The sequence below is a fragment of the Gekko japonicus genome, unplaced genomic scaffold, assembly GCF_001447785.1.
Source record: "Gekko japonicus isolate JY-2015 unplaced genomic scaffold, Gekko_japonicus_V1.1 scaffold724, whole genome shotgun sequence".
Classification (NCBI taxonomy): domain Eukaryota; kingdom Metazoa; phylum Chordata; class Lepidosauria; order Squamata; family Gekkonidae; genus Gekko; species Gekko japonicus.
This window is the reverse complement of record NW_015164688.1, coordinates 511,988-537,840: the sequence shown is the minus strand read 5'-3', so window position 1 is coordinate 537,840 and position 25,853 is coordinate 511,988. Positions and strand designations below refer to the sequence as shown.

Below are 25,853 nucleotides of genomic sequence, written 5' to 3'. Positions count from 1 at the left end.
GTGTGCCTCCCTCATGAACCTGAAGAAATGTCCACCACATTACCGCTCCCTCACACCAATTCCCCCTCACACCTCTCACCTCTTACTGCCCCCAAGAAAGCTCCTGGCAAACATTGAGCCAGATACACCAACGCTACAAGGAGGAGGCAACTTAGGAATGCGACAAAGACATTTGCACATAGCACTCCTGCAGTATACCGAGCTGCACAGGCCAAGTACCAGCAAGATCACCCTGAGGTGCTCAGAACAACACAGTCTCCATATGACCCAAACAATCCAGGAACACAAGTAGAGAGGCCATCACTTTCATGGAAGGTAGCAGGAGTGGACTTAACAGGCAAATGCTTCTTAAATGGACAGTTCTATGCGGCCTGCTCCAGAGTGAGCTCACCAACCAGCCTGGTGATCCTAGCACCTGAGGGCAGAACCACCAATGTCATCTAGAGAGAGGTCCTTCAGTAGGGGGAGGGGAAAGTATGTATGTCTCACTTCATTTCTTACACTACAATCTTCTCCATTAGAATTCCTACAACAAATGTCACATTTCAAATTTCACATAATCAGTACTATAACTGGATTTATGGAACTTAAACACCGTAGCGAAGCATGGGTATCAGGCTAGTTATTTTAAAAAAATGTTATTACTACTGAGTCATACAGCACTTACACACTAAACATTTTGCTCTGTATTTCATCTCTTTCCGCTACACTTTGCAATTAATCTATTTCAGAAGTTTATCCCATATGACAAGCTTTCCTCCCTCCCCCCCAAGTTGCTCGAGGTTTTTGAACCAGGCTTCCCTTTGCATATTGGAGCTGATAAAATATTGTTTTTGTGTCCCACACAGCTTCCCTCTTCTCTCCGCCTTTACTTCTTTGCTTCTTCTTTTCTCCTTCTTTATTATGTGATTTTGCCCTGACCTGGATGGTGCAGGCTAGCCTGACCTTGTCATATCTTGGAGCTAAGCAGGGTTGGCTCTGGTTAGTACTTGGATGGGAGACAACCAAGGAAGCCCAGGGTTTCTACATAGAGGCAGGCAATAACAAACCACCTCTGTTCATCTTTTGCTTTGAAAACCCTGCAGGGTTGCCATAACTCGGGGTTGTGACTTGATGGCACTTTCCACCACCACCATTTTGTGATTTGGAGTGGTGATGGTATTAATTTTCTTTTTTCTGATACCAGTTCCCAACAGTGGGATGATGCATTGCTCTGCCTCCTGGCTGCCAAATGTAAGATGTGTTAAAATCAGACCTATACAAATTGCTTTGCAAACATAGATGTTTGTTTTAATAATAAAAGCGTCTGCTCAGGGAGCACCTTACACATATAGGGGAATAACATAACTGAAGGGGGGCAGAGGATGTATATGTCGACACTACTGAAGCAGGGAAAGGAAGATGGACCCTAAGTGATCCAAACAGGGGTGGATAGGGAGTGACAAGGCATAGAAAAAGAGACGCCTTAGAGAATGGAGGAAACTGCATAGACTCAGCAGAAAAACAACAACCCCACAATCTGGATATATTTTTCTTGGAATTTTGACGCAAAGGTGGTCCAAGAAAACACAGAGAAAAGTTGGCTTGAAACTGTCTCAGGAACAACAGGCATGTGATGAAGTGTGTCAGGTCAGGGAAAAACTGATGTTGTTATGAAGCCAAGCTGGAACCATAAGTCCTTGCGGAAAGAGGGAGCGGTGGCGCAGGCAGTTCAACGCCTGCATTAATAACACTAGCGAATAGCCACTATGGCTGTTCGAGACCCACCGCGGCTGGGGTGAGCTCCTGGCCCAAGTCCCAGCTCCCGCCCACCCAGCGACTCGAAAGCGTAACCGCAAGTAGACAAATGGATACCTGCCCTAGGTTGGCAGGGGGCACCCTCCCTCCTGATGGTGTGTGCCAGGAGTGTTGGCGGCGGTGGCAGAAATACGGCGGCAGAGCAGAGGCGACCCGTGGATGAGGCGGCGACAGAGACCAGATGGAGGCGGAGCTACGGCAGCGGGGTGACGGCGTGACGGCGTGATGATGCAGCGCGGCGGAGCCTAAGGGACAAAGGCAGGAACTGCAATCGGGAGCCGCCGCGCGCCGGAGGAGTCCATCAGGAGCCTGCCGGGAGATGTCGTCGACCCGTCCTAAGGCCCCAGGAAGAAACAACAGAAGCCCGCCCGTGGAATACAACAGGACCGCGCCGCTTGAATTGTGGCCCTAGGATAGGAACTCATTAGGCGCTTAGGTCATATACCTGTAAACCGCCCAGAGACCTTCGGGTAAAAGGCGGTATACAAATCTAAGATATAAATAAATAAATATAAATAAAGATTGTGACGGAATCCCAGGATATAGGCTGGAAGCACATGCTGAAGCTAAGGAGGTCTAAATATGGCCAGTGCCTTGATAGGGAGACTTCACTGGAACCCTAGTTTTATCTCCTTGAGTTCCACAGACCAAGAGTGGGATACAAAGAAATATACAGATAGACATATAGACTTGCTCTTGCTGGAACTGCAAGACCATGGACAAGATGTAATGGACAACTGGGTAAACATCCTGAAATGAATGGGAAAGGGTTGCACAGGATAATGTTTCTCTGGCTTGTTCTCCTTGAATCCTCTGAATTTCTCACTTGATTCTTGCAAATTATCCTTTATTTTGTGACCAATATTGAAAACTGAAAGAATGGCGTCTTTGGTAAGACAGATTTTCCATACAACCTTGTATTCAAACAAGTTGTATTCTGTTTTCCATGGGGAATGTTTGAAATCCCGTTTAAAAAATAATGCCTTGAGGATATTTTCTGTAATACCATTTAAAAAACTTGAAAGCCTCTGGTTCTTGAAGTTTGCCTGGTTCTAATGAAGTAATCATCAACTCTGACATTCACAGCAGCAGCTTCTGCTGCCAGGTCTCTGACAGATCTTTTAAAGTGAAAATAAACTTTACAGAATGGTCCTTGTTTTATCGGCACAATGCAAACCTTTGTTGAATGGGTACAATAATCTTCAGGATAGAGCAGAATTTTAAAAAATAACAGAAATACAAAATAGGGCTTGGTAAGCTCTGGCTTACCAAAGGGTACAGATGGAGGCAGAAAAAAAAGAAAGAATAAAGAAGTAAAGCAGTATTAGAAATATTTTTGTCCCTGTATAGACTTACTCCTCAAAAAGATAGCCAATAATAAATCTCCCTCACAAGCGCCATTCCTATGATGGGAAGCAGAAATAAAACCCTTTTAATGCTTTCATTTGATGTAGTCCTTAGCAGCCCCACCATTACCATAGGTGATTCTCAGCACTGTGAGAAACAGCTAGATTAAACAAAAATATTTGACGTTAATGCATTTTCTCTACATGCAGAAGAGAAAAAGGAGCCGTGTGTCCTGTTTTCTGCAAAGACAGACACAGATTTTTCAAAACTTATTTGAGTACCTTAAGAGCTTTTCAATCCTATCCAGTGGTGTGACCGGCCACAGGGTTTTCCTGCACTGTGAATCTCATTTCAGAATTCCCAAGATATTGAAAGCGGGGAACAGTATCCTGAACCAGTTCCCTACACTCATGTTTTCTTTTCCCATGGCTTGACAGCAAATAGCCACACTTGAGCCCCAAACCATATCCGAGTACAGCACACCTTATCTCATTTGACTGTACAGAAGGCAACAGAAGGGTGAACGAGCACATTGATACAGGGACTGCCAGCAGGTCACCATGAAATTTGGCAAAGAAAAAAAAAAGTAGTGGTTGAAGTATCTAAACAGGCACTACATATGTGATTATTCCTCCCTCTCCATTTGTGGTGGTTTAAAATCAACAACAACAACAGCAGCACAATAGCCTTGGGCATGTGCTGCATGAGTCCCATCTCTTAAATGGGACCATGGATCCTCGCTCCTGATTTTAGATTTACATTTGGTGCTGGCTCTCAATTCCTTAATTTCATCAAGGATTTTGAAAAGATGTCATCTTGGCATGGTAATGTCTTTGAGTGTGTATAACAGCCACACTTGTGAACTTTTAGGCATCTTGAGCTTTTTCAAATCAAGGGAACATATTTTCTTTCAGTCTCTATTATAGTGGTTTTAAATAACATTGTAACTTCCAGAAGGAAGCTAATCCTCCTGACTGTACAGTTAACTTCCTTTAAACAATCCTCTAATTACTAAGAGAATTTGCTTGGAAACTAAAGATAACTGCATTGGGTTAAGAGGAGAGATTTCTACTCACATTTGTATTAACTGATGGCTGTGTGGCTCACCATTTCCAAAAGGCTCACAAACGGTTATTAGGCTGCGGTCACACACAATAAATAATCCACTGTCAATCCACTTTCCAACTGGATTTTAATGTGTGAACTTGCAAAATCCAGTTGGAAAGTGCACTGAAAGTGAATTGAGAGTGGATTATTTAGTGTGTATGATTGCAGCCTTACTTACCCCAGAATGTGGGCAGTGCTTAGAATTAAATCACGACCCATCTATTTTTTTATTAGTTTTCCAGGAAACCCTGACAGTTCATTTGGACAATATTAAGAATAATATAGGAACTGTTTTCCTCAATGCATGCCTTGAGCTCATATACCAGTTTTTTGCATCTTATGATCTTTTTCGTGTCTTCGGTTTCAGTTGCCTGAGATAGTGTTTTAAATCAATTTAAAAGCAATGTTTGTATATCATGCTATGCCAAGTCTCACTGCTGAAATTTGATGTATACAACTACCCATTTTCTAAAAATAGGAGAAATACAATAACTGCCTTGGCAATATCTGTCACTGTGTTCTATAAAGAAGGAATACCTGATAACTGCTTTTCGGCGGCCTTGAAAAGTAAATAAAAAGTTGGTAACTTTGGTCTATGCATTTTAGAGAGAACAAAAGATGGTTGTTAATTTTTTTAATCCCAAAATGGCTGCTACAATTAAAAGGAGTAAAATACCAGAGGTCAGAGCACTGCACAATGATCCATAAGACCAGACAGTTAATATATACTGTAACTATATGTAATGTAATGAGTGAGAATGTGGATAGTAATTTACTTGTAAAAATCAACAATGGAACAGTATAGTCTGGAATGCTAGAGGTGGTAGAACAGCACCAAGTTCATATTCTTGGATTTTCAATGAAGAATTATGATAGTCTTCTGTTTTATCTACAGCGAGAATCAATTTAGTCATTTTAATTGACCGAATTTCCCTTGTTTGCTTAACATTTATTAATTGACTGTTGTGCTCAGGTAATTAATTCTAAAGCTGGCAATTTTAGCAAAGAGAGATTAATTTTCTTTTACTAACATGCCACCTAAAATATGGTATTTCAAGAACAGGTAACCTGAAAATTGTCCCCAAATTAATCACACTGTAAGTGAAATACAGTGGCAATATTCTGGGACAATTGTCAGTGATCAGTAATAAGCTCTCTGTGTGTGTCTGTGCGTGTGTCTGTCTGTGTGTGTGTTTGAGTGGACTTCATTATTGAAATTATTGCACATAATGCAAGACAAACGGAGGACGGGTAGTGCCCATAAACCAAAATTAGAAAATGAGCCAGGTTTCAACAACATGATCTATCCTGTTCCACCTGTCCATGCTCAAGGACAAAAATTGTGAGCAGAAGTCTCTACAGACACTTTTCTTCAAATGGAAAAAAACCTTCACATACTGTTAGATGGGGAGAAATATATGGCATACACAGCTGTTGACAGGTCCCAGGGGAGAGTACATCCCATCCCCAGACACAGAAAGAAAGCAGGACTTGCAATGTAACAGGCCAGTCCTTACTTAAGCAGGTGAAACATACTATCCCAAATGGACCACAACACATATTTTCACTTCAAATGCTGAAATATACAGGCATTCCATTGGTGGGACTGTGCAGAAATATTCATACATGTCTTTTCAAGATCTAAGGAGCTCACTCAACCCATTAATCATATGTAGAAGGTGTCACATCACCCTGTTGATTTGGTTCACTCAGAGAATCTCATTACTTTACCATGGCTCTGTATTGGCTTCAGCTGCAGAAGGAAGGCTCTAACATCCAGCATCACCTTGTAGTTGTGTCTAGACTTTTGCATTTGGTTCCTTGGCCATGACTGGCTGAATCTTAAATGCTAGAAGGCTGTTGCTCAATTGAGGACAAGCTGGGGGAAACGATATCAGCAGCTGAATGAGATGTGAATTCAGCTTCTGTTTCTCCTCTGTGGCAGGTATTTAGCTAGAGGTGCAAGCCTTTGGCTTAAGCCAAATAGTGTTCTGTCCTTAGCTTGCAAGCAGGGGCCCCATGGATCCAGAATATGCCCCCAAATTTGAAGTACTCTTAATTTTTGTTTGGTTCCATTTGTTTATTTAAATTGTATTTTATAAGCCACTTTGGGCTCTTATTTGGAAGAAAAACTGGGTAAAACTTCTTAAATAAATGCATTCAGCCTTCGTCTCCTTCTCCATTGGGCCTCCAGAGAGGAGATCACACCCGTGCTCAGCTGAGTCACTATCTCTCTGCTCTTCTACTATATAATAAGGGCTGCCTAAGCAACTGTGGTTTCCCCTGCCAGTGCTCTATTCGTCCTGAGTCATCTTTGTCTTTCGTCATGCCCTGGCTGGTAGAAGAGCTCCTCTTGAGGGATTCACAACTTTGCTTCTGGTGGCAATGGTACTGGTATGCGCATTCTTGACTTCTGGCTGCCCATCTTGTCTTTCCATGGAGTTGGAGCCCAGACTATACATCTCATGAAAATCTACCTATAGCGGCCATATGCCCAAGTATGAACTGCAGGCTATTAGCTTCTGAATCTGGAACAATTACATTGACATCAACAAAACAAGGCAATCACTATCATGCAAAATAATGACTTCCCTGAAAGAAACTGCAGAGGGTTCAGGATCCTGTGGTCTACCTAAACTGCCACATTTGTGCCACTTATGCTTGTGTCCTGCCCTTTACAAACTGCTCCTTTCAAATCCTTTATATGTTTTAGGTGAACCCAGAAGAACATTTACTTGGCAAAATGCTGGTTTTGTGTATATGTGTTTAAAAAACCAATTGCCCAGTTCAACGGCTAAATTAAAGGCTAGGCAGGGTTTTGGCACTATGTATTCTGCTGGATGCATTTTCCTGTTTTGAAGGATATTGGCGGCATGATCTGATAAAAACTGTGGCTAAATTAACTCTACAGTTTGTATTTATACAGCCAAAAGTTTATTGGCTTGTTTTCCCCTTTGGCTCTGTCTGTAGGGTTCATTACTTACAGTTACTGCAGAATCAATCTGAACTGGCCAAAATCAGTGATGGAATTTATAGCACCATAAACCCACCCATAGTACTGTTATACATAGAAGAATCTGGGAATGGTCTTTTCAGAAGTCCTTCTCTCTCCTTGGCAAGAGTGTACAATTTCTCCCAATTTAACACAACTAGCACATTCATATTTTGAGAGGTGTTATCCAGACAGAACCATAGTACATTTCTTAAAGATGTGTATTGGTTCAGATGAACAATATTATTGATAAAATCTTGGCATATCAGAAGGAGGAGGAGATATTAAATGTTTCTTTTCCTTCCTCCATGGCAATCCTTTGAAGTTTCTCATATAACAAAAAAGCCCACTTTATTCTTTATAGAGTCCTTGTTAAAGAAACCTTTTAACAGTTCTTGAGCTATCAATTAATTAATTTTTCTGCAGTAATGAAATGAAAGAAATAGCTTTCCAGCTGGTAACGTGATAAATGAAAAAAGTGAACAACACTCACAGATAATATACACAATGTATGACATCAATTGTTCAATGCTTCTAAAATTTCTGAGTTAAGAGATTTACATTGCTGATCAATCCATTTTTCTTTCTAAGCATCTCTGTAATGTATGTCACATGCTTTATTCTGTTTTGAAACACAGAAATTTGTAAATTTACTTGATAAAGGGCAAAAAAAAAGCCCACTAAAGAAAAGACAGATGGCATGCCTTCTTTCCCCAAACTCAATTTCATAATATGCATGCAATTGCTAATAGGCAGACACTAAAAACATTTTTTTCTTGACAGAGAAGAGCTGATAAATTGACAACATAAACTTCGTCTCTGGTTACTTCTGTGATCTAAAGCTCTTCTGCGAGTTTGGTATCATCAAAGTCGGCTTCTTACAACTGTATCAAAATTTATGAATGCATATGACTATAAAGTGAGTGAAGGCAACCTATAATGCATGTTTGTTTATTGTGCATCAGCTCTTTTCTTCAGCACAAGAAAGGGGGGGGGGAGTTTTCCATATCTCTCTCTCTCTCTCTCTCTCTCTCTCTCTCTCTCTCTGAATCTTTATACTTGAAAATGAAAAACTACACTGACACCAGTAGTTTCAAAAGAGGTGACAAAACAAAGGCTTGTTTGTAAAAAAAAAAAAAAAAGCTTAACTACATAGATAAGGGCAAGAGATGATCTACAAGATATTTCTAGATTCTAGACCTGATAGCACTTGATTATTAGAGGAATGAATGACTGTGCACCTGAGTTAAAGAACATGCACCAAAAAAGCAGCTCTGTTAATGGGTTGCACCCTGTTTTAGATTTGATAGAAAAGAGCTGACCAGATTTTGCAAAAAGTGGAACAGCCTCCTTTCCCCCCAGCTCATGTTAAAGATGGCATTTTGTTTGTGGATGAAAATCTGGCAGACTCCCAAACCAAATCATTTGAGCATTAAAAAGAGTTGTTTATCTTGAAAAACTACTGAATGTGTTTTAACTTATGTCAGATTACAGCTGGCTGCAGTTCATTTTGATTCTTTAAACGAACTTAGAACTATTGGATGCTCTAGTGATAAAAATCTGGATTTCATCTCTCAAAGTAGTGTATACTTGGCAGCAAATATTGGACAAGGTATAATTGTTCTCATTCACATCAGATTACTCACTTGCATAAAAGGTCTCCATTATATGTATCTACTAGACAGTGTAGAAACCTTAAATGATGGTGATGCCACAGTTTTAGCCAATCTGCATGTTAGGTAGGGCTTGGAACAACCAGAGGAGGGGGGATCCTTTCCCTTTAACAGAGACTTAATATGAGGAAATAGGCAGTGAAGCTTTTCATTCACTTAGTAAACAGAATCCTATTAAGCCTATATTAAAGGGGCAGGACATAGTTTCTCCAGGCTATTGGCAACCCTATAGGTAAACACCCAGAACATGGGATTATCCAGTGAAACTGTTAAAAGACAAGTTTAAGGCAAATTAAATGAAGTATTTGTATACCAAATGCAGAATTAACATATAGATTCCCATATCACAAGATGAAGTGATGACCACCAGTGTTCAGACTCAGAGTACTTAGGTAGGTCTAGCAATTATGGAAGGTGAAATGGAATCTACAGATTTCACAGTTCAGATATTTCCCATTTCCAGATATGTACTGGGGAAAAACACACAGAAAGGCAATCTTCATAAAGTCCTGTTTTTGAGGCATGATCCCTCCTGAAATACTTGGCTGGCCACTGTTTGAGAGCTTCTTTACTCTAGATGGGAGGTTGGAAGCTGTATTTAGTCCACAAATTCACCTATATGTCTTGACAGTTCTCTGGTTCTACATACTTACTATTGTTAATCAAGAAACTGGGGTTATTTTATTAGATATTAAGGATGTGTGCAGAGAAAAAAATGGTTATAAATTCAAAGCCAGGTTGGGGGGGGGAGGTTTACTATGGTTGGTTATTTTGGGGTACAACATTACCAATTTGGAATTCAAATCGGTGTGGGTTTTTTGGGTTCCAGAGTTCAGTACCATTCTTTTCAATGGGAAATGCATACAAGGGTCTGTGGCAGCATTTTATAATGATAATAGCACCATATTTGCATAGAATACAATCCTGCCTTGAATCTAAAGACACTCTAAATTTCAAGCTGCTTGAAAAAAGTTTGATTTTACAGACTGTCCAAAAGTGAGCCTATGTACAGTTGCGGTTATCTCAGTTGTTGTTGTTCAGTTGCACAGTCGAGTCCGACTCTTTGCGACCCCATGGACCACATCACGCCAGGCCCTCCTGTCTTCCATCGTGCTCCGGAATTTGCTTAACTTCATGTTCATTGCATTGATAACACTGTCTAACCATCTCATCCTTTGCCATCCCCTTCTTTTACCTTCAATCATTCCCAGCATCAGGGTCTTCTCCAGTGAGTTCTCCCTTCTCATTTGGTGGCCAAAGTATTTGAGCTTCAGCTTCAGTATCTGGCCTTCCAGGGAACAGTCAGGGTTGATTTCTTTTAGGATTGACTGATTTGATCTCATGCAGTCCAAGGGACTCAAGAATCTTCTCCAGCACGATAATTCAAAAGAATATATTCTTTGGCACTCGGCCTTCCTTATAGTCCAACTCCCGCAGCCATAAATTACTACTGGGAATACCATTGCTTTGACCATATGGACTTTTGTTGACAGGGTGATGTCTCTACTTTTTATTATGCTGTCAAGGTTTGCCATCACTTTCCTCCCAAGGAGCAGGCGTCTTTTAATTTCATGGCTTCAGTGACTGCAGTGATCTTGGATCTCTCTATTGATTCCTATAATGGTGGTTAAGCAGCAGCCTAACAGGAGTGTCTGTTTGTTTCTTTTCACAAAGTGAAAGTGGCTTCCTTTTGTAGAACTTCCCCCCATCCCTTCCCTCTGGTCTGCCACTATTTCCTATAGTGGACACTTCAGGGCTATTTTTCATTCAAATGATACTGAAACTGCAGCAGAGTTGGTGCTTCATCTCCACTAAAGCACCCCCATGTTTTATGCAAATTGGGCCAAGGATTTGAATTCTACAGGCCCCTGAACAAGCTGTCCCAGCTCTCTATTTTCCCAAACATAGTACTTGCAAAGAACAGAAAGGCTCCACTCTCACATAGGAGGGAGTGAAGGAGAACAATAGCTCTCTGCAGCTTGTCACCAAAGGTGATTGGCGGGAAGTGCTCTATGCTCCTCCTTTGCAGGGATCTGATTGAATGGGAGAAATGGAAATCAGTGGAATCAAAGAAAAAACACCAGCACATAATGCTTTACTGATAAGTACCCAAAGTATTAAAAAAAGACACACATAAACATTGCTTGTTCAAGGAGGGCGGTTTCATTAAACCAACAACCCCGGATTTGTTTTACTATTCCAAGAAATTACTGTACTGACCTGAACCGAATCTTTACAAGTTGGATTCTAAGAAGTGCCAAAAGAATCTATAAGTGACTGACAATGCAACTCTAAGCAGTTACACCCTTCTAAACCCATTAACTTCAATGCCAATGTAAGCCATCTGTAAGCTCCAAACCTTCCATTTGTTTGTAAAGAGGGGAGCGGTGGCACAGAGGATCTATCCTCTGGTTACAGTAACTGAACTGAACAGAACTGCTGTCAGTTCTAGCCCATACTGGTGTGAGCTACCAGCCTTGTCCCCAGCTCGCCGTCCACCCAGCGGTTCAAAAGCTTTGGCGAGTAGATAAAATGGGGGGGGGGTGTTAGCTGGCAAAACGGAATGTCCAGCTCATAAGCTCGGAAGCCTGGAAAGATCTCTTCAGCATTAAGAAGCCTGCGATGGGCCAATCCGGCCAGGCGGTGGCAGTGCGACGCTGCGACTTGAAGCAGTCCTGGAAAAACTGACGTCATCAAGCCAAGCCGAGTGAATGCCATCTGGAACACGTCTAAGTCTACAGCTGAACAAAATCCCCATCGGCTGCAAACGTGTGTGACTTAAAAAGATTTATATGTTGTCCTCCCTTACCCCTATGAATCATTGTTAGTCCCTTGTGAATATGTGTAACTGTAAATCGCTCAGAGCCAGCAGCTCTGCAGGATTGAGCGATTAATAAATCGAAATATATTATTATTATATTATTATTATAAAAGGGACTGGCCTGTCTGATAATATTGTTCTAATTATGACCATTTACAAAAAAGAATAATTATTATAAAATCATTCTTGGAATTATTTAAATATGAATGTGTTGGTTGGTTGGTCAGTCTCTAGTTCTTGCCCCCTTTTCCACCCGCCCAAACGTGAAATAGCACCCCTGGTGTTTGGTTGGCTCCAGTAACTCAATAACTACAAGTTTAAGAGATTAATTTGTCAAAGTTATTGGGACAATGCCTGTAATTACATCATAAAATAATGTCCACATACACCACTCAGATATAATACCCAGTTTTAGAAAGTCTGCAGATTAGCACTACACAAAATTAAATTCTATGCATAAGGTCTAATTTGTAAAAAACATTTTTGTAGCTTTAAACATTTTTCAATTTTGTGAGCTTACATATTTCAAAATTATTTCTCTACATAGAACTTGATTTATAGGGTGAAATTAATCAGATTTCAGTTTCCATTATGAAAAGTTTGGCTGTCTGCCTGTGATTGAACATTTGCATTTCTAGTTTTCACTCAGCTTATTAACTTAACAATTTCAGCCCACCCCCCACATAATATGGGATATTTAACCATCAGTTGCTACAAAGACAGAAGCCAAGTCTAAGAATTAAAGTTTCTGGGATTTCCCTAATGTCTTTTGGAAACTACATGCCAAAGCTTCCTTTATAACTGAGTTCTACACATTTTGTCTAAGGGCAAAACACTGTGTAACTATCAGCCTTTCCATTAAAATGCCTTAGACTTTAATGTCTGCAGGACCTCCTCTCCCTTTATGTTCTACCATGACAGCTTTGCTCATCTGAGCATAACCATCTGCAGGTGCCACCATGCAAGTTCAACAACTGCCCATACATGTGCATTCTCTGTAGCAGCCCAAACCTTATGGAATGGCAGGAAGGCTCCCATGCTTCCGTCATTCCACAAACTATGTAAAACAGACTTGGACTATATTTTAATGGAATTTTGCTTTAATAAAGGGGATGGACTGTGAAATATACTAGTCTGCATAGTATATATTATCTGTTTGCTGTATGTATTATCTTGTTCTCCCTGCAGACAGTATTCAGTCAAATACAAGACTTGGTTTTTCCCCACAGGTATACTCTAAAAAAGAGGGGGTTGTCTTACATGGCATACAAGTTACAGTCATGTTGAATAATTCTGTAAAACATTTTTAAGGGTCTTACATTCAGGATCAATTTACGTTTGAGGAAATATGGGTAGTTTTCGATTGTACTTATGTACTTTTTATGTACTTATATACATGTAATTTTCTGCACAGCTTAACATATCATGTCTAATACATAGGCCTTGTTTCAGATTTCTGTAATCCTAATCCATTTATTAAATGTCTTATTTTATTGATTGCATTGATTTACATTGTATATAAATAATGTAAATAAATAAATATTCATAGCTGATGGGGGGGGGGGTTTAGCAACGACCCAGCCTTTTTTCAGTATCTCATTTGAATGAGGTCACTGGCTCAAAAACAACATATTTCTTATTGCACTAATATGCAATAAGGTCTCATCCATGTGATAATTTCCAAGAGAAATGATTTCCATTGCTGAATCCTGGAATGGATAGGCATTCTGTGCTACTTCCCTACCTTAGTTGATTCCTCCACAGAGTTACATAGCTAGCACCATCTGTTTTGTTTTCCTTTGGAGAAGAGTACTATGGAGATTCAGCACTAAAGCTCGTGTGTGTGATCTCATGTGCACTTTTAGGTTCATTATACCACTTTTTCATGTTGTCCACTCCAGAAAGGACAGTACTGTAAAGATAGTAAGGATAGTACTGTACAGTCTCTTCCCATATGTGCCCCGAAGAGCCTTGCGCTCTTCAGATCAACACCGTCTAGCAATCCCTGGCCTGAAAGACTTCTGCCTTGCCTCAACCAGGGCCTGGACCTTCTCAGCCCTGGCTCCAGCCTGGTGGAACATGCTCCCAACTGAGATCAGGGCCCTGTGGGATTTATCACAATTCTGCAGTGCCTGCAAAATGGCCTCCCCTGCCCAAGCAACCATGTCGCTATTTACATCTTGGACGCCAGGAGTGACTGACCTGTTTAAGCAGAATGCACTCGCTCCCTGGCATGAGCCCAGCAGACATTGAAAGAAGAAATTATTCACTGAGCTGCCAGTAGATATTTAAATTAGTCAACTAAATCTTAAATTGTTTGAATTAATGTTTTAATGAACTGTCCTATATAATTAATGTATGGTTTTACTGTTGAATTCAGAATATTACCAAAAATTCTAGAGAGGAGTAATGAGAGACAAGCCAAATCTCATCAGATCTCACAAGGCTAAGTAGGGTCAGGCCTGGTTAGTATTTGGATGGGAGACCAGCAAGGAATACCAGGGTTGTGATATAGAGGGAGGCAATGGCAAACCACCTCTTGAAAGTCTTTTGTCCTGAAAACCCTACGGGGTTGCCATAAATCAGCTGGGACTTGATAGCAAAAAAACAAACCAAAGAATGACAAAGGCAAAAAAAAAATTGCCTTAGGCCCCTGCCACACGGCAGGGGAAAAGCCCTTTAAAGCGCGGCTTTTAAAAGCCGCGCCAACGTTGATACGGCTCGGCGGGATCCCACGGATCCCCCGGCCGAGCCGCCTTTTCTCCCCGGCGCGATCAAACGCCGGAGAGAAAAGACGGCTCTAACCGGGAGCCGGCCGAACTGCGCATGCCTGAGCATGCGCAGTTCGTCTCCGGCCCGGGGTTGTGCCGGCGCGTCCTTGCGCCGGCGATCAGACGGCCGGGAAGAGGCGCTGCATCCACTTGAACCACCGAGATAGGTGGTTCAGTTTGCGGCGCGGTTTCCACTAAAAGAGACAGTTCGGGGACGGTTTCACGGCACTTCCCAGATGTTGCGGTGTGATCGCGCCGGTTTGAACCGCCCCCTAACTGTCCCGCTCCCGGACCAAATAGGTAAGTGTGAACGGGGCCTTAGTGAACTAAGTGTTTAACATTCAGTTCTCACAATAGACAGGCGAGACAATCAGGAGCTTGCTCACACTAATACTAAGAAAACAGGTAACAACCATCCACCAAAATGACAATCTCCAAGTGCTCTTAGTCATCTGCTGTTTATACAGCTATTTAGATCACAAAGAAATTAAGGGGGGAAAATGACTAATTCTAGAAAGAATAATGCAAATTTAGCACATCAAATAACCACTATGTAGTGAAATTCAAGGTTTTATAATGGGTTGGGTAGGCAGAAGAAGAAAAATGGTGAAAAAATATCAGTCAGAGGGCCTGATTCATGCATATAATTAAGTTTAACAATGGAGGATTTTTGCCATCACTTCCACTGGTTCTTTAGGACTTCTTCAAGCCAGTAAGCCAGATCACTACTTACTCAGAGGATCAGGCTGCATTTAACAAAGTCATCTAGTCTGAATCTCCAATCCATAACCTTCAAGAATATGTCTTTATGTTCTAGTCTGTAATATTCTCAAAACTGACACAAGTTACCTTTTTTTTTTACAAAAACAAACAGTAAAGAGAGCTGAATATCTAAAATATCCACATGCTTATCCTTAGCCAAATTTGCTTAAATGAGGTAAGAAATATGGTCAAGTATGTTAGTTATTTAGCCACCCTCTTTTTCCCCTGACAGCATAGAAAAATCCAGCTATTCTCAGCAAAACAGAACAAAATTTACCTTATATCCTGAGGATTTGATGTGCACGCCTCGCTTGGTCAGGGTAGATTTCATCCGGATGAAAAAAGACCTCTCTAGATTGTTGTCCGTCATAAGTAGGCTGGGGCTCGTGGATTCCACTAGAAAAGAAATTTTTATAAAAATCATCCATGGATTATTTAAGTTGTTAGAAATCTCTTTGAACTATTTCACAGGTATGACCAGTGAGCTAAGTACAAATGAATAAGGAATCACTCATGCCAACGTGCTGCAAAAAACAAGATCAGCCTCAGTTATTAACTAAACTATTATGTTGATCCTGTGTTCTAGAAGATTTTTGGTTTCTTTGTGAAGCTAAAACCGGGCTTCATGTGTTACCCTACAGGACCATTTTCCCTAGATGTGCTCCTGTGCCACTTATGGTCTTCTAGTTACCACTGTCTAGTTGTCTCTGTGTTTGGTATTTATCGGAGCATGGATATTTTCAATTTTGGCTCTCACCTTTTAAAATAGGCTCTCTGCAAAAGGATGCCATCCTTTTACAAGGCCCTGTAAAGGCCATTTTATTTGTGAGGGTTCTTACTGAGGTTTGAGTCACAGGTGTTTTCAGAGGAGGTGAAATGGGGCATTGTTGTATTATCGATCTTATTACAGAAAAAGCCAGTAAAACAGTACAATTCTGTTATAAGAAGGATTAAAACAGTAATAACATAAGATATAAAAACATTAACAAGAGAAAATTAATAAAATTAGTAAAATAAAATAATGTTAATAAGAGAATCATACAGTTTTTTCAGCTAAAATAAGTTTACGTTTCCTAATAGCTAAGCAACCAGATTTTGCCACAGTGTAAGTCACTGAGCTCTGAACGTCTTCTAAGAGGAATTTATGAAGGACTTCTGGCCTAAAGTCAAGATAAGACTGCAGAGGGTTAAATCTAGACAGAAGGGGGAGTATAAGATGGTCTCGTTCCTCCTGATAGAATCTGCAGAACAGGAGGACATGAGTAATTGATTCCACCATATTAGCCATGCATGGGCATATATACTCATGCATTGGAATGCAAGTAAAAGTATAGCGGAAGGGAGTGCCTCAAAATGGGCTCTGGAAAAGGCCCATCTATAGGGCTCATAGGTAATGTTAAATAAATAAGGGGCAGCAGTAAAATTAGGCCAAGATTTTATATTTCTGAAGTTCTTGGGTAGCGAAGCTTCTTTATTTTGAAATTCAATATCACGAAGCCTCTGTGCGACAGCTGTTCTGTTCTTGCCTTGCATAGGCTTCCATAGAAGAGATCTTCTGGGAATAGGCCAATTTGATTTAACTTATTAAGAATGTGTGTGGACCAGGCAGGGTAAGGGTCCGAGGCTAAAAGGTATTGTTGTATTATGTATGGATTAAAGCCCCTTCAGTCACAAGTGAAAGGTTGGGTATAAATATCTTACCAAATAAATATTTACTTTATTTATTTATTTTTAATCTATTTTTCGCATTTATATTCTGCCCATCCCATAAACAGGCTCAGGGTGGGTTACAATATTTTAATAAATACAATAAAATTTAAAACACTTTGAAGCTACATGCCATGGTACTCTTAACAGCTCACACTAGATCTGTCTTGGAGTACAGACTTGTTGAGGGAAAATAGTATGTGAAAAGGTAGGAAAGTTCCACAACTCAAGGTAGGCTGTATGTGATCAATGTCCTTTCAACTCATAATGCAGACTGACTGCTATTTTCAGCTTTTATCCCTTGGTCAGCATGAAAACTGCTTCATCAAGAGAATCAGACAATCGTGTGCTTGCTTTGGAGCTACCAATGCTTCCTTTTACTACAGCTAGTCATTCAAACTGGACCAACAAACTGTTCAAGGAAGGGGAGGGAGTGGCTGCAGCTTTGATAACTCTGTTTGAAAATAAATTATGTGGTTACGTAATACAGTACTTTTATTTCCACATCACATTTTAATCAGTTTCACCAAAACAAAGTTTACGGAGGTGTTGTGGATCAGGCCCACAAGATGAATAAGTAGAAATCTGTCTTTCTGTTTCAGAAGTTTAAACAAAAGGGGAAAAAAACCTGTACTACTGTCTTTTTAAGTAAATAGGTAATTATTAGCAGAAGCTTTACCTGGCTTGTATCAAAAGTGTTTGCTGGGAGATAAATAATTTGGCCACCTATAATATTGATATTAACGTTTATGTCTCTTACTCTGATGTGGTCATATTGACTTTGTGCTTACGACATTTGTTGTGCTGCATCCATCAACAAGAATGGTCCTTTCTTCAGTGTCTTTCTTAAGAGATTTTTTTGTTTTGTTTTAGAGAGCATGAATTCCATGTCATTTTAAATGTACAGCTCTTTATCACTCGAGGGAAAAGCAGAGCCATGTTATATTTAGTACTTTCATTTCTTCTGATTAAATATGAATTACTATGAAATTTTTCTCATCATCTAACACGCCATAATACGCCAACAGCTTTTTAATACACTATATAAGCACAAACTTCTGCTCTAAGAGCTTAATTTGCCCCTCTAATCCAATCACATCAACCTTATTTCTCTTATCAGAGATTCCCATTTTGAATTAAATGAGCTCATTAGTTTTAATCAAAAGCAGAGAGATCAAAACTTAAACGTAAATGCTTTAGATCAGAACTGTCAGTCAGCCGTGCAGTTCTATTTTACTAAAACACAAGATCAGAGACCCTTAGAACCAATTTTTCTCGTAAGGGATGCCGAGAGCTCGAAGATGCTATATCCTTTTTTCCCCCTTCCCAAGGACAGATTATACATTTAAGGTTAGACTTAATTTAGAGCGGTTTTTTCCCCCTCCATCCTGGTGGAAATGGAAAAGTATGCCAATCTGCTGTTGTCTCTTTCACATTTATTGGTGCTGGTCCTTGGAGACCTGAACAAACGTGAAACCATCAGAAATCATGCCACAAACCTGGCCTCAGCATTTCAGTTCCATTCAGCAATATTGTGTTTGCTACATCTAAGAAATGAAAGTTTCAAAGCAAGGAAATATACGATCAGGATCAAGGTTACTGGAACCCTGAAACCACAAAAAGGGTCATAAGCAGTATCGGCAGTGAAAGACTCACCGTTAATTATTACAGTTATTATACAGCACTCTACAGTATGGTGCTTAAAGTGTACATTAAGGAACCCCAGCGTGTGTTCTTCCTGCTGAGTGAATAAATGTTAGAATCAGCTTAACATGTACAGCTGCTGTAGTCCAGTACGTTATGACCTAACACAGACTGCAAGTAAAATATGCTGCAATGTGTTTTTAATGGAAATTACCTAAATACACGGAAGTAGTGTTAATTGGGAACATAAAAGTTCCCTGCTAGATCAGATCAAAGGTCAGCTTAGCCCAGCCTCCAGCTTCCAGCAGATGTTCTAGGAAACCCACAAGCATAACATACAGGCAACAATCCAGTTTCCTTTCCTGCAACCGGTATTCATTGGTATACTGCTTCTGAACAGGGAAGTTCCATTTAGTTATTGTGGTTAACAGCCACTGACAGACCTATCCTCCACCAATTAATCATACACAAATCCTCTTCAGAGCATATTTGGTTGTGGATTGATGGTACCATATCCTAGAGTAATGTATTCCCTCATGTAAGATATGTCTCACTATCGACTATCCATTCTGAAAAGATTTCCATTAGCGAAACTATGCTCAGCTTACCTTGATTAAAACTATCACCCAACTGATAGTTCAATTAGAGTTATTTGTGTTTTGTCTTTTAATTGATTAACTGATTACATTTAAATGCATTTGCACATTGCCAAAAATTTCAGTATAGCTGAGGACACACTTGAAGGTAGTTTAGAGACTTCATCTGGTGCAAAGCACAGTTTCCAAAAGCCAGCTTGGTGTAGTGGTTAAGAGCAGTGGACTCTAATTTGGAGAACCGGATTTGATTCCCCACTATTCCACATGAAGCTAGCTGGGTGACCTTGGATCAGTCATAGTTCTCTCAGAACTCTCTCAGCCCCACCTACCTCACAGAGTGTCTGTTGTGGGGAGAGGAAGGGAAGGTGACTGTAAGCTGCCCCGAGACTCATTTGGGTAGTGAAGGGCAGGGTATAAAACCAACTGTTCTTTTTCTTCTTTTTAATAAAAGCTACTTGAAGAATGTGACACTAGTCCAGGATGCCACTGGATTTCTGAAGATAAAGTTCATTTTGTATTTATTGTAAATACTTATATCCTGCCTTGTCTCCTTAGACTCAATGAGGTTTATGGTTGCCAACCTTGAGGTGCATCCTGGATATCTAATTACTACTGATCTCCAGACTATAGAGATCAGTTCCCTTGGAGAAAATGGCTACTTCAGAGGGTGGACTCTATGGCATTATATGGTGAGCCACCTCCCACCTCAAAGCCCACCCTCCCCAAGCTCCACTAGCAAATCTCTTGGAATTTCCCAGCCCAGAAGTGGCAACCTCACCAGTGCAACAAGTTGCAAGGAAACAAGAAACGTAACAGTCCATGAACAGCACACAGAAAAACAAAGATTAACTATATTGCTGTTGATTCTTATGTGGGTTTTGTTGTTTCTGCAAGTTTTCTCTCCCCACTAAACCGCCACTGAAATTCCTCAACACCTTTACAGGCAATTCCTGTAAAGGTACCTTTACAGGCAATTCCTGTAAAGGTACCTTTACAGGCAATTCCATATCTATACAATTCCATAAAAGCCTGTTGCAAATTCTTCCCTGCCATTTGTCCTCTGTCCCCTGCAGAAGATTTCCCTCCTCTTATGAGCTGAATCTAGCCTGTCTCAAACTTCCCTTTCCTTCCTCTCAATACTTACTTTACAGCAGAAGTCTTACCATAAGAACGTCTGCAACACAGAGATCTCTGGGACTTGTGTGATAATCAGACTTTCTGGGTCCTTACTAATGGTTGAGCAGCCCTGGAACAATACAGACTGCTTGGGCTTTTAGGCATAAAAAGGATGCTCTGTGCTCTTATCCCTTCCCCTGCAAAGTAAATTTTAGAGAAGCAGCCAGGGCATAAATGCTTGGAATTTATTATGAACAACGGTTCCCAACTCCAGGTTGGGAAATTCTTGGAGATTTCAGGGGAATGGAGCTCAGCAGGGTATAATGCCATAGAGTCCACTCTCCAAAACAGTTATTTTTTCCAGCAGACCTGATCTCTGTCATCTGGAAATCTGTTGTAATTCTAGGAGATCTCCAGGTACAAACTGGACACTGAAAAAGTTCTTTCTTTCTTTCTTTCTTTCTTTCTTTCTTTCTTTCTTTCTTTCTTTCTTTCTTTCTTTCTTTCTTTCTTTCTTTCTTTCTTTCTTTCTGATGGGCAGATATTTGGCAACTGGGATTATTCAGCAGGGTTATCCCATATTACTGTATTAGTAGTAACTAAAGCCTTAAAATGTCATGTGACCGACAATAAGCCAGTTTCTGATTCTTCTAGCTCCTCCCCTGTAAAGTGCTGAGGGTCTATTTAGATATTTATACCCTGACTTTTCTCCCCAATGGAGACCCAAAGCAGCTTACATCATTCTCCTCCCCTCCATTTTGTCTTCACAGCAACCCCCTTGTGAAATAGGTTAGGCTGAGGAAGTGTGAGTGGCCCAAGGTCACCCAGCAAACGTCCATGGCAGAGTGGGGATTTGAACCTGAGTTTCCCAGATCCTTGTCCAATACTTTTATCACTACATCATACTGGCCAATATGGTTTACTTTGTCCCTTAAATCCCTACCATCAGAACTAGCTCTATAGTTTGAAAAACTTTTCTGCCCAATCAGGATTGACTACTTGACCAACCTTGCCTGTATCACTGTCAGGTTACCTCTTTTCATGACTGACTGTTATGTAACTACCTAGTTCAAGCCTAATGATCCTCCTCACAGTGTTTGTCATTGGATTTCCTGGTGCTTTTTTGACAAAGCACTTTCCCCTCCAAAGCAAAGAGCCAACCTTGCCTTTCCTCCACCTCACTGGAGCAGGAGATGCTCCAGAAGAACCCAGCACATATCACATATATTACTGTGGGGAGCATCCATTTAGAAGCAACTGCCTTCATCATAGGAGAATGCTTGGCTTGCAACCTCCCAACATTTTGTGATCACCACTAACACTCCATGACAGCCATTTTGTAGTGGTGTCTATTTTCTACTCTCAAAATTCCAGAAATGCCCAGACTCAACAGTGTTGGGGACCCCGCTCTACCCTATGGACTATATGCATAGTTATGCCTCAGTACCCATAGTTTAAAAAAAATGCATTCCACGTTCTGCTGATCAAGAAAAACAGTAACTACGCTGCAGAGAGATAAAATGTGCAAATTACAAAGCCATAGTTACTATTAAGCATATTCTATGATAATTTTACTTCAGCAACTTAGTACTGTCTCTTTTTTATAAGGCTGGATAATGTGAATGACGTCAGGATGAAATGTATGTTACATGGTATTTGCAGGATTCAGGATTTACCACCCATGACAGCAATAAATCACTTGGTAGACTGTCGCACACATGAGAAGCGACACCAATCTCATAAATCAGACTGTGGAAATCATACCTATCCCATAACAATAACCATGACAATAAATACAGACGAGGCTGCGAAGCACAACAGGCCTGAAATGATCCTGGTTGCCAAAAGAATAGCTGTGCTCACCTAAGGAACTGATTGTACCACTGGCTGAAAATGTACTCAAAACACATTTTCTAAAGGTAAGCAAATGCCTCATCTAGAATGCTAAAATAAAGAAATGGTGCATTAAATTTTATCTGCAAATAGGCTAGCTGTCAAGACAGGATTTCCAAGTCAGGGCAATTTACATACCGGCATGGTCAGTAGCATAGCTGATTGATCTGCAGGAAAAATTGGATTGGCATCGTATTATCTATGTCAGATGCTCTTAAATGATTGTTACATTTATCTTTGACTAAAAAGAGGGTGCTTAGAACAAGCTAAAAAAGAGAGTGGCTAGAAAGGATCCAGATATTTTTTATTTATTTACTTTTTTATTTACTTGGGATTTATATCCCGCCCTACCCAAGCGGCCCAGGGCGGCGAACAAGCGGTGATGCCGGAATAAAATATGGATACATTAAAACATTAAATACACACAATATAGATACATTAAAACATTAAATACATACAAGCTAAAATGGTGCTCTACAGTTCACTAAATTTCCCAAGATGCAGAGTGTCCCTCATTGGCGGCCGGTGTTGTAGTAGCATGAGTGCCAGGAGTGATGTTCCTCATCAGGGCGGCATCTGCCCCCCTCCCAGATAAGGTAGATGGTAGGGTCGAATCACGATGGTGGTATAGTGACGGCGGCGGCTCCTACTTAAAAGCCTGGCAGAAGAGCTCCGTCTTGTAGGCCCTGCGGAACTGTACAAGGTCCCGCAGGGCCCGGATCTCCACCGAGAGCTCATTCCACCAGGTAGGAGCCGCCACCGAAAATGCCCTGGCCTTGGTTAGGGCAAGCTTGATGTCTCGGGGGCCCAGAACCTCAAGGAGGTTGAGACACCCCGATCGCAGCGCTCTTGGGGGAACATACGGGAAGAGGCGGTCCCTGAGGTAGGCTGGACTCTGGTCTGTAAAAGACATACCAACTAGGCTGATATAAAAGGTAGTTGATGTCACCCATCATAAAGACTAAAGGGGGGGGATATAGTGCATTCTCATATGAAAAGCATCACCTTTCGAGCTCATCCCTTAAGAAACTGAGAGTTTTTAAAGTGAGTCTTGTCTTGCTACCAGCTCTTAAGACCCAGCTGTTAGGTGGGGGTACAGTGTGCTGCTATACACTGCCTTCCTCCCAGGAAAAGTGATTGGAGGGCAGTTGTGGATGTGGTTAGCACAGGAGTTCACAGCTGTAATCACCACTTTGCATTCCATGATAGATCAGGTCAGGGTGCTTTAGTATACGCAGGAGTATCCCTTCATTTATAAATCTGAATTCTCAGGTGAATTGCATGCCAAATTCCCAAGGATTTCATATGACGGGGAGAATGGTAAAATTCTGTACTTAAAAGTGTCAAGTAATATTCAGAGAAAATAATAACACTGCCCATATTATTTTAGAAAATAATCAGGACAATTACAGCACTGAGCACCTATCTACTATTAGCTGCAGCCTGTCATCATGCACGTATTACACCTATTCTGAAAGATCTATACTAGCTTCCAGTAAGTTTTCAGATTTAGCCCAAAATGCCAGTTATTGCCTTTAATGCATTTCATGACCTGGGTTCTTCATACCTGCAGAGTCTCCTCTCTTTGTATACCTCTCTGCAGGAGCTCCATTCCAGGGGTCAGGCATTGTTGGATCAGGTATATTTTATCCTGCCCTTCCTTCAAGGAGCTCAGAGCAGCATTTCTGATGCTTGCTTCCCTACTTTATCCTCACAGCAAACCTCTGAGATAGGTAAGGCTGAGAGAGAGAGACCAAAGGTCACTGAGTGAAATTCATGGCTCAGTGGGATTTGAATCCAGGCTTCGTTGCTCAGAGTCCATGCACTGCAATGCAAGGTAGTAGTCATACTTCCTCTGCCGCATTTTGTTACTGGCTACTCTCACTGACAAAGAATTGGACAAGAATAAGATGTACCTTGTATGGAAGCATTCTTCCTCTTGGGTTTAGTCACTAACTTTTTTCTTAGGCAAAGTTCTCATTGAATTCACTGTGACTTGTATATGTACTTACACAAGGGATTTTAGGTTTAGGACCCAAATAAATGTTTGGAGTAAGACACAACAGGGTTTATCTTTCTAGGACTTGCAGATGTCTGAAGAAGGATATGGGGTGTTTCATTCTTTGGAATTACTCTCATAAATTGTGACTGCTTTATGTTATACTGCAGCCATGTGATTACAAAGAGACTTCTAAAGGTATCTTGGAATGGTAATATTCTTTGTCCTAACAGGACAAGGATACTGCCATTCCCTTTTGAGAGTTTGTGGCTTTTCTTTATCTTCTGAACCTTTTAAAAGGCATGCTAGAGCACAGATGGGAAAACAACTGTGATGCAGAACCTTCTCTTTTGGCTCCCACAAAATCCTTCTGGTGTTGCCTACTATTGCCCTTCTGTTTATGATTTAAAAATATATTGTCATTCCAGATTTTCATACGCCAAGCAGGAGTTTGCTTTTGGGGCAAGGTTCTTCACCCTAAAGGAGCAAAGAGCATTTAAGATGGTGTTTGGAAGATAGCAGAAAAGTCAAGCTCCTATTAGTGGGTGCTTTTGCATGCACCTCCTAAGTGGCAGTACGTTCAAGGGGGAAAAGGGGACATGGTAAAGCTAGCCTTTGAGAGAACATGACCTCCAAAACACATGATGTGCAATAGGATGCAGCACTCAAAAGAACAACCAGTAAGGATAGAAAATAAGAAAAAAGGTGAACATTTTAAATCTTATTACAAACCACCCATAAATGCAGCCACTTGAGGCATCTATTTCTTGAGGAAAAAATGCACTTTGTGCTTCTGGGATATTTTAGGATTCCACTTCTTGTACCTCCATCCAGAATGGAGTGTGGCAATGCTTTTATCACAACCATAAAATGGTTATGAGCCAATTCCTCTTATAAAGCAGTCCATAAGAGTAAGGTCCCCCCCCCACTTTTTACAACAACATGATGTCAGACAAAGGGCACTAGGACTTAGTCTTTGTACTCCAGTACAAAATAACAATACATAAACACCTTTGTGAAGGCAGCTTGAAACCCCATGTTTTCTATTAAGAAGTCATGTTCAATCTTCACTGTTGATAGAACAGAATAGCTAACACGGAGAACATTGTATATCAGAAAGGTCAATAGTTATTATGAGCTACAAATATATTTTTTCCATCCTTCAGGCTGTTTAGCGCATATCACAGCATGAGCAGCTGTCTTCTTTAATGCTTTTAAAATTAGAATCCCAAAGAGGAAGAAAAAAAATTACATTTGCAATGATTGCTCTTTGCTTTTGTAAGTTTACTTTAATACACTATTTTATATACATGAATTGTCTGTGCAGCCTAACCAAGGGGCAGTAACTGGCTGTTAGTATCAATGCTGGATTCCTCTATCTGTGTGTGTTGTTAAAAATGCCTTATCATAAGTTGTGTTAACATAATGTATTATTGTTGAGTTATATTACATATTATTTATGCTAGTAACTTAATGAATGTATGTATATCTTACCTAGAGGTTATACTACACTCGTAGAGTGGTTGCCATTGAGGTATAAATATTGAACAGGAATTAAATGCACTTGGTGCCTGTGATATGCATTCCTACATATGTAAAACAGGAAAAGAAGCAGAGTTTCAGTGTGG

General features: G+C 40.6%; 1 protein-coding gene across 1 annotated transcript in view; it reads right to left on the bottom strand.

The window, feature by feature from the left end:
* Window positions 1-25,853, bottom strand: part of LOC107108841 (neuronal PAS domain-containing protein 3-like) — a 566,078-nt gene that overhangs the window by 59,462 nt on the left and 480,763 nt on the right. The window contains 1 exon segment of the mRNA XM_015409362.1: window positions 15,548-15,666. Within this exon segment, the coding sequence (XP_015264848.1) occupies window positions 15,548-15,666 (119 nt within the window).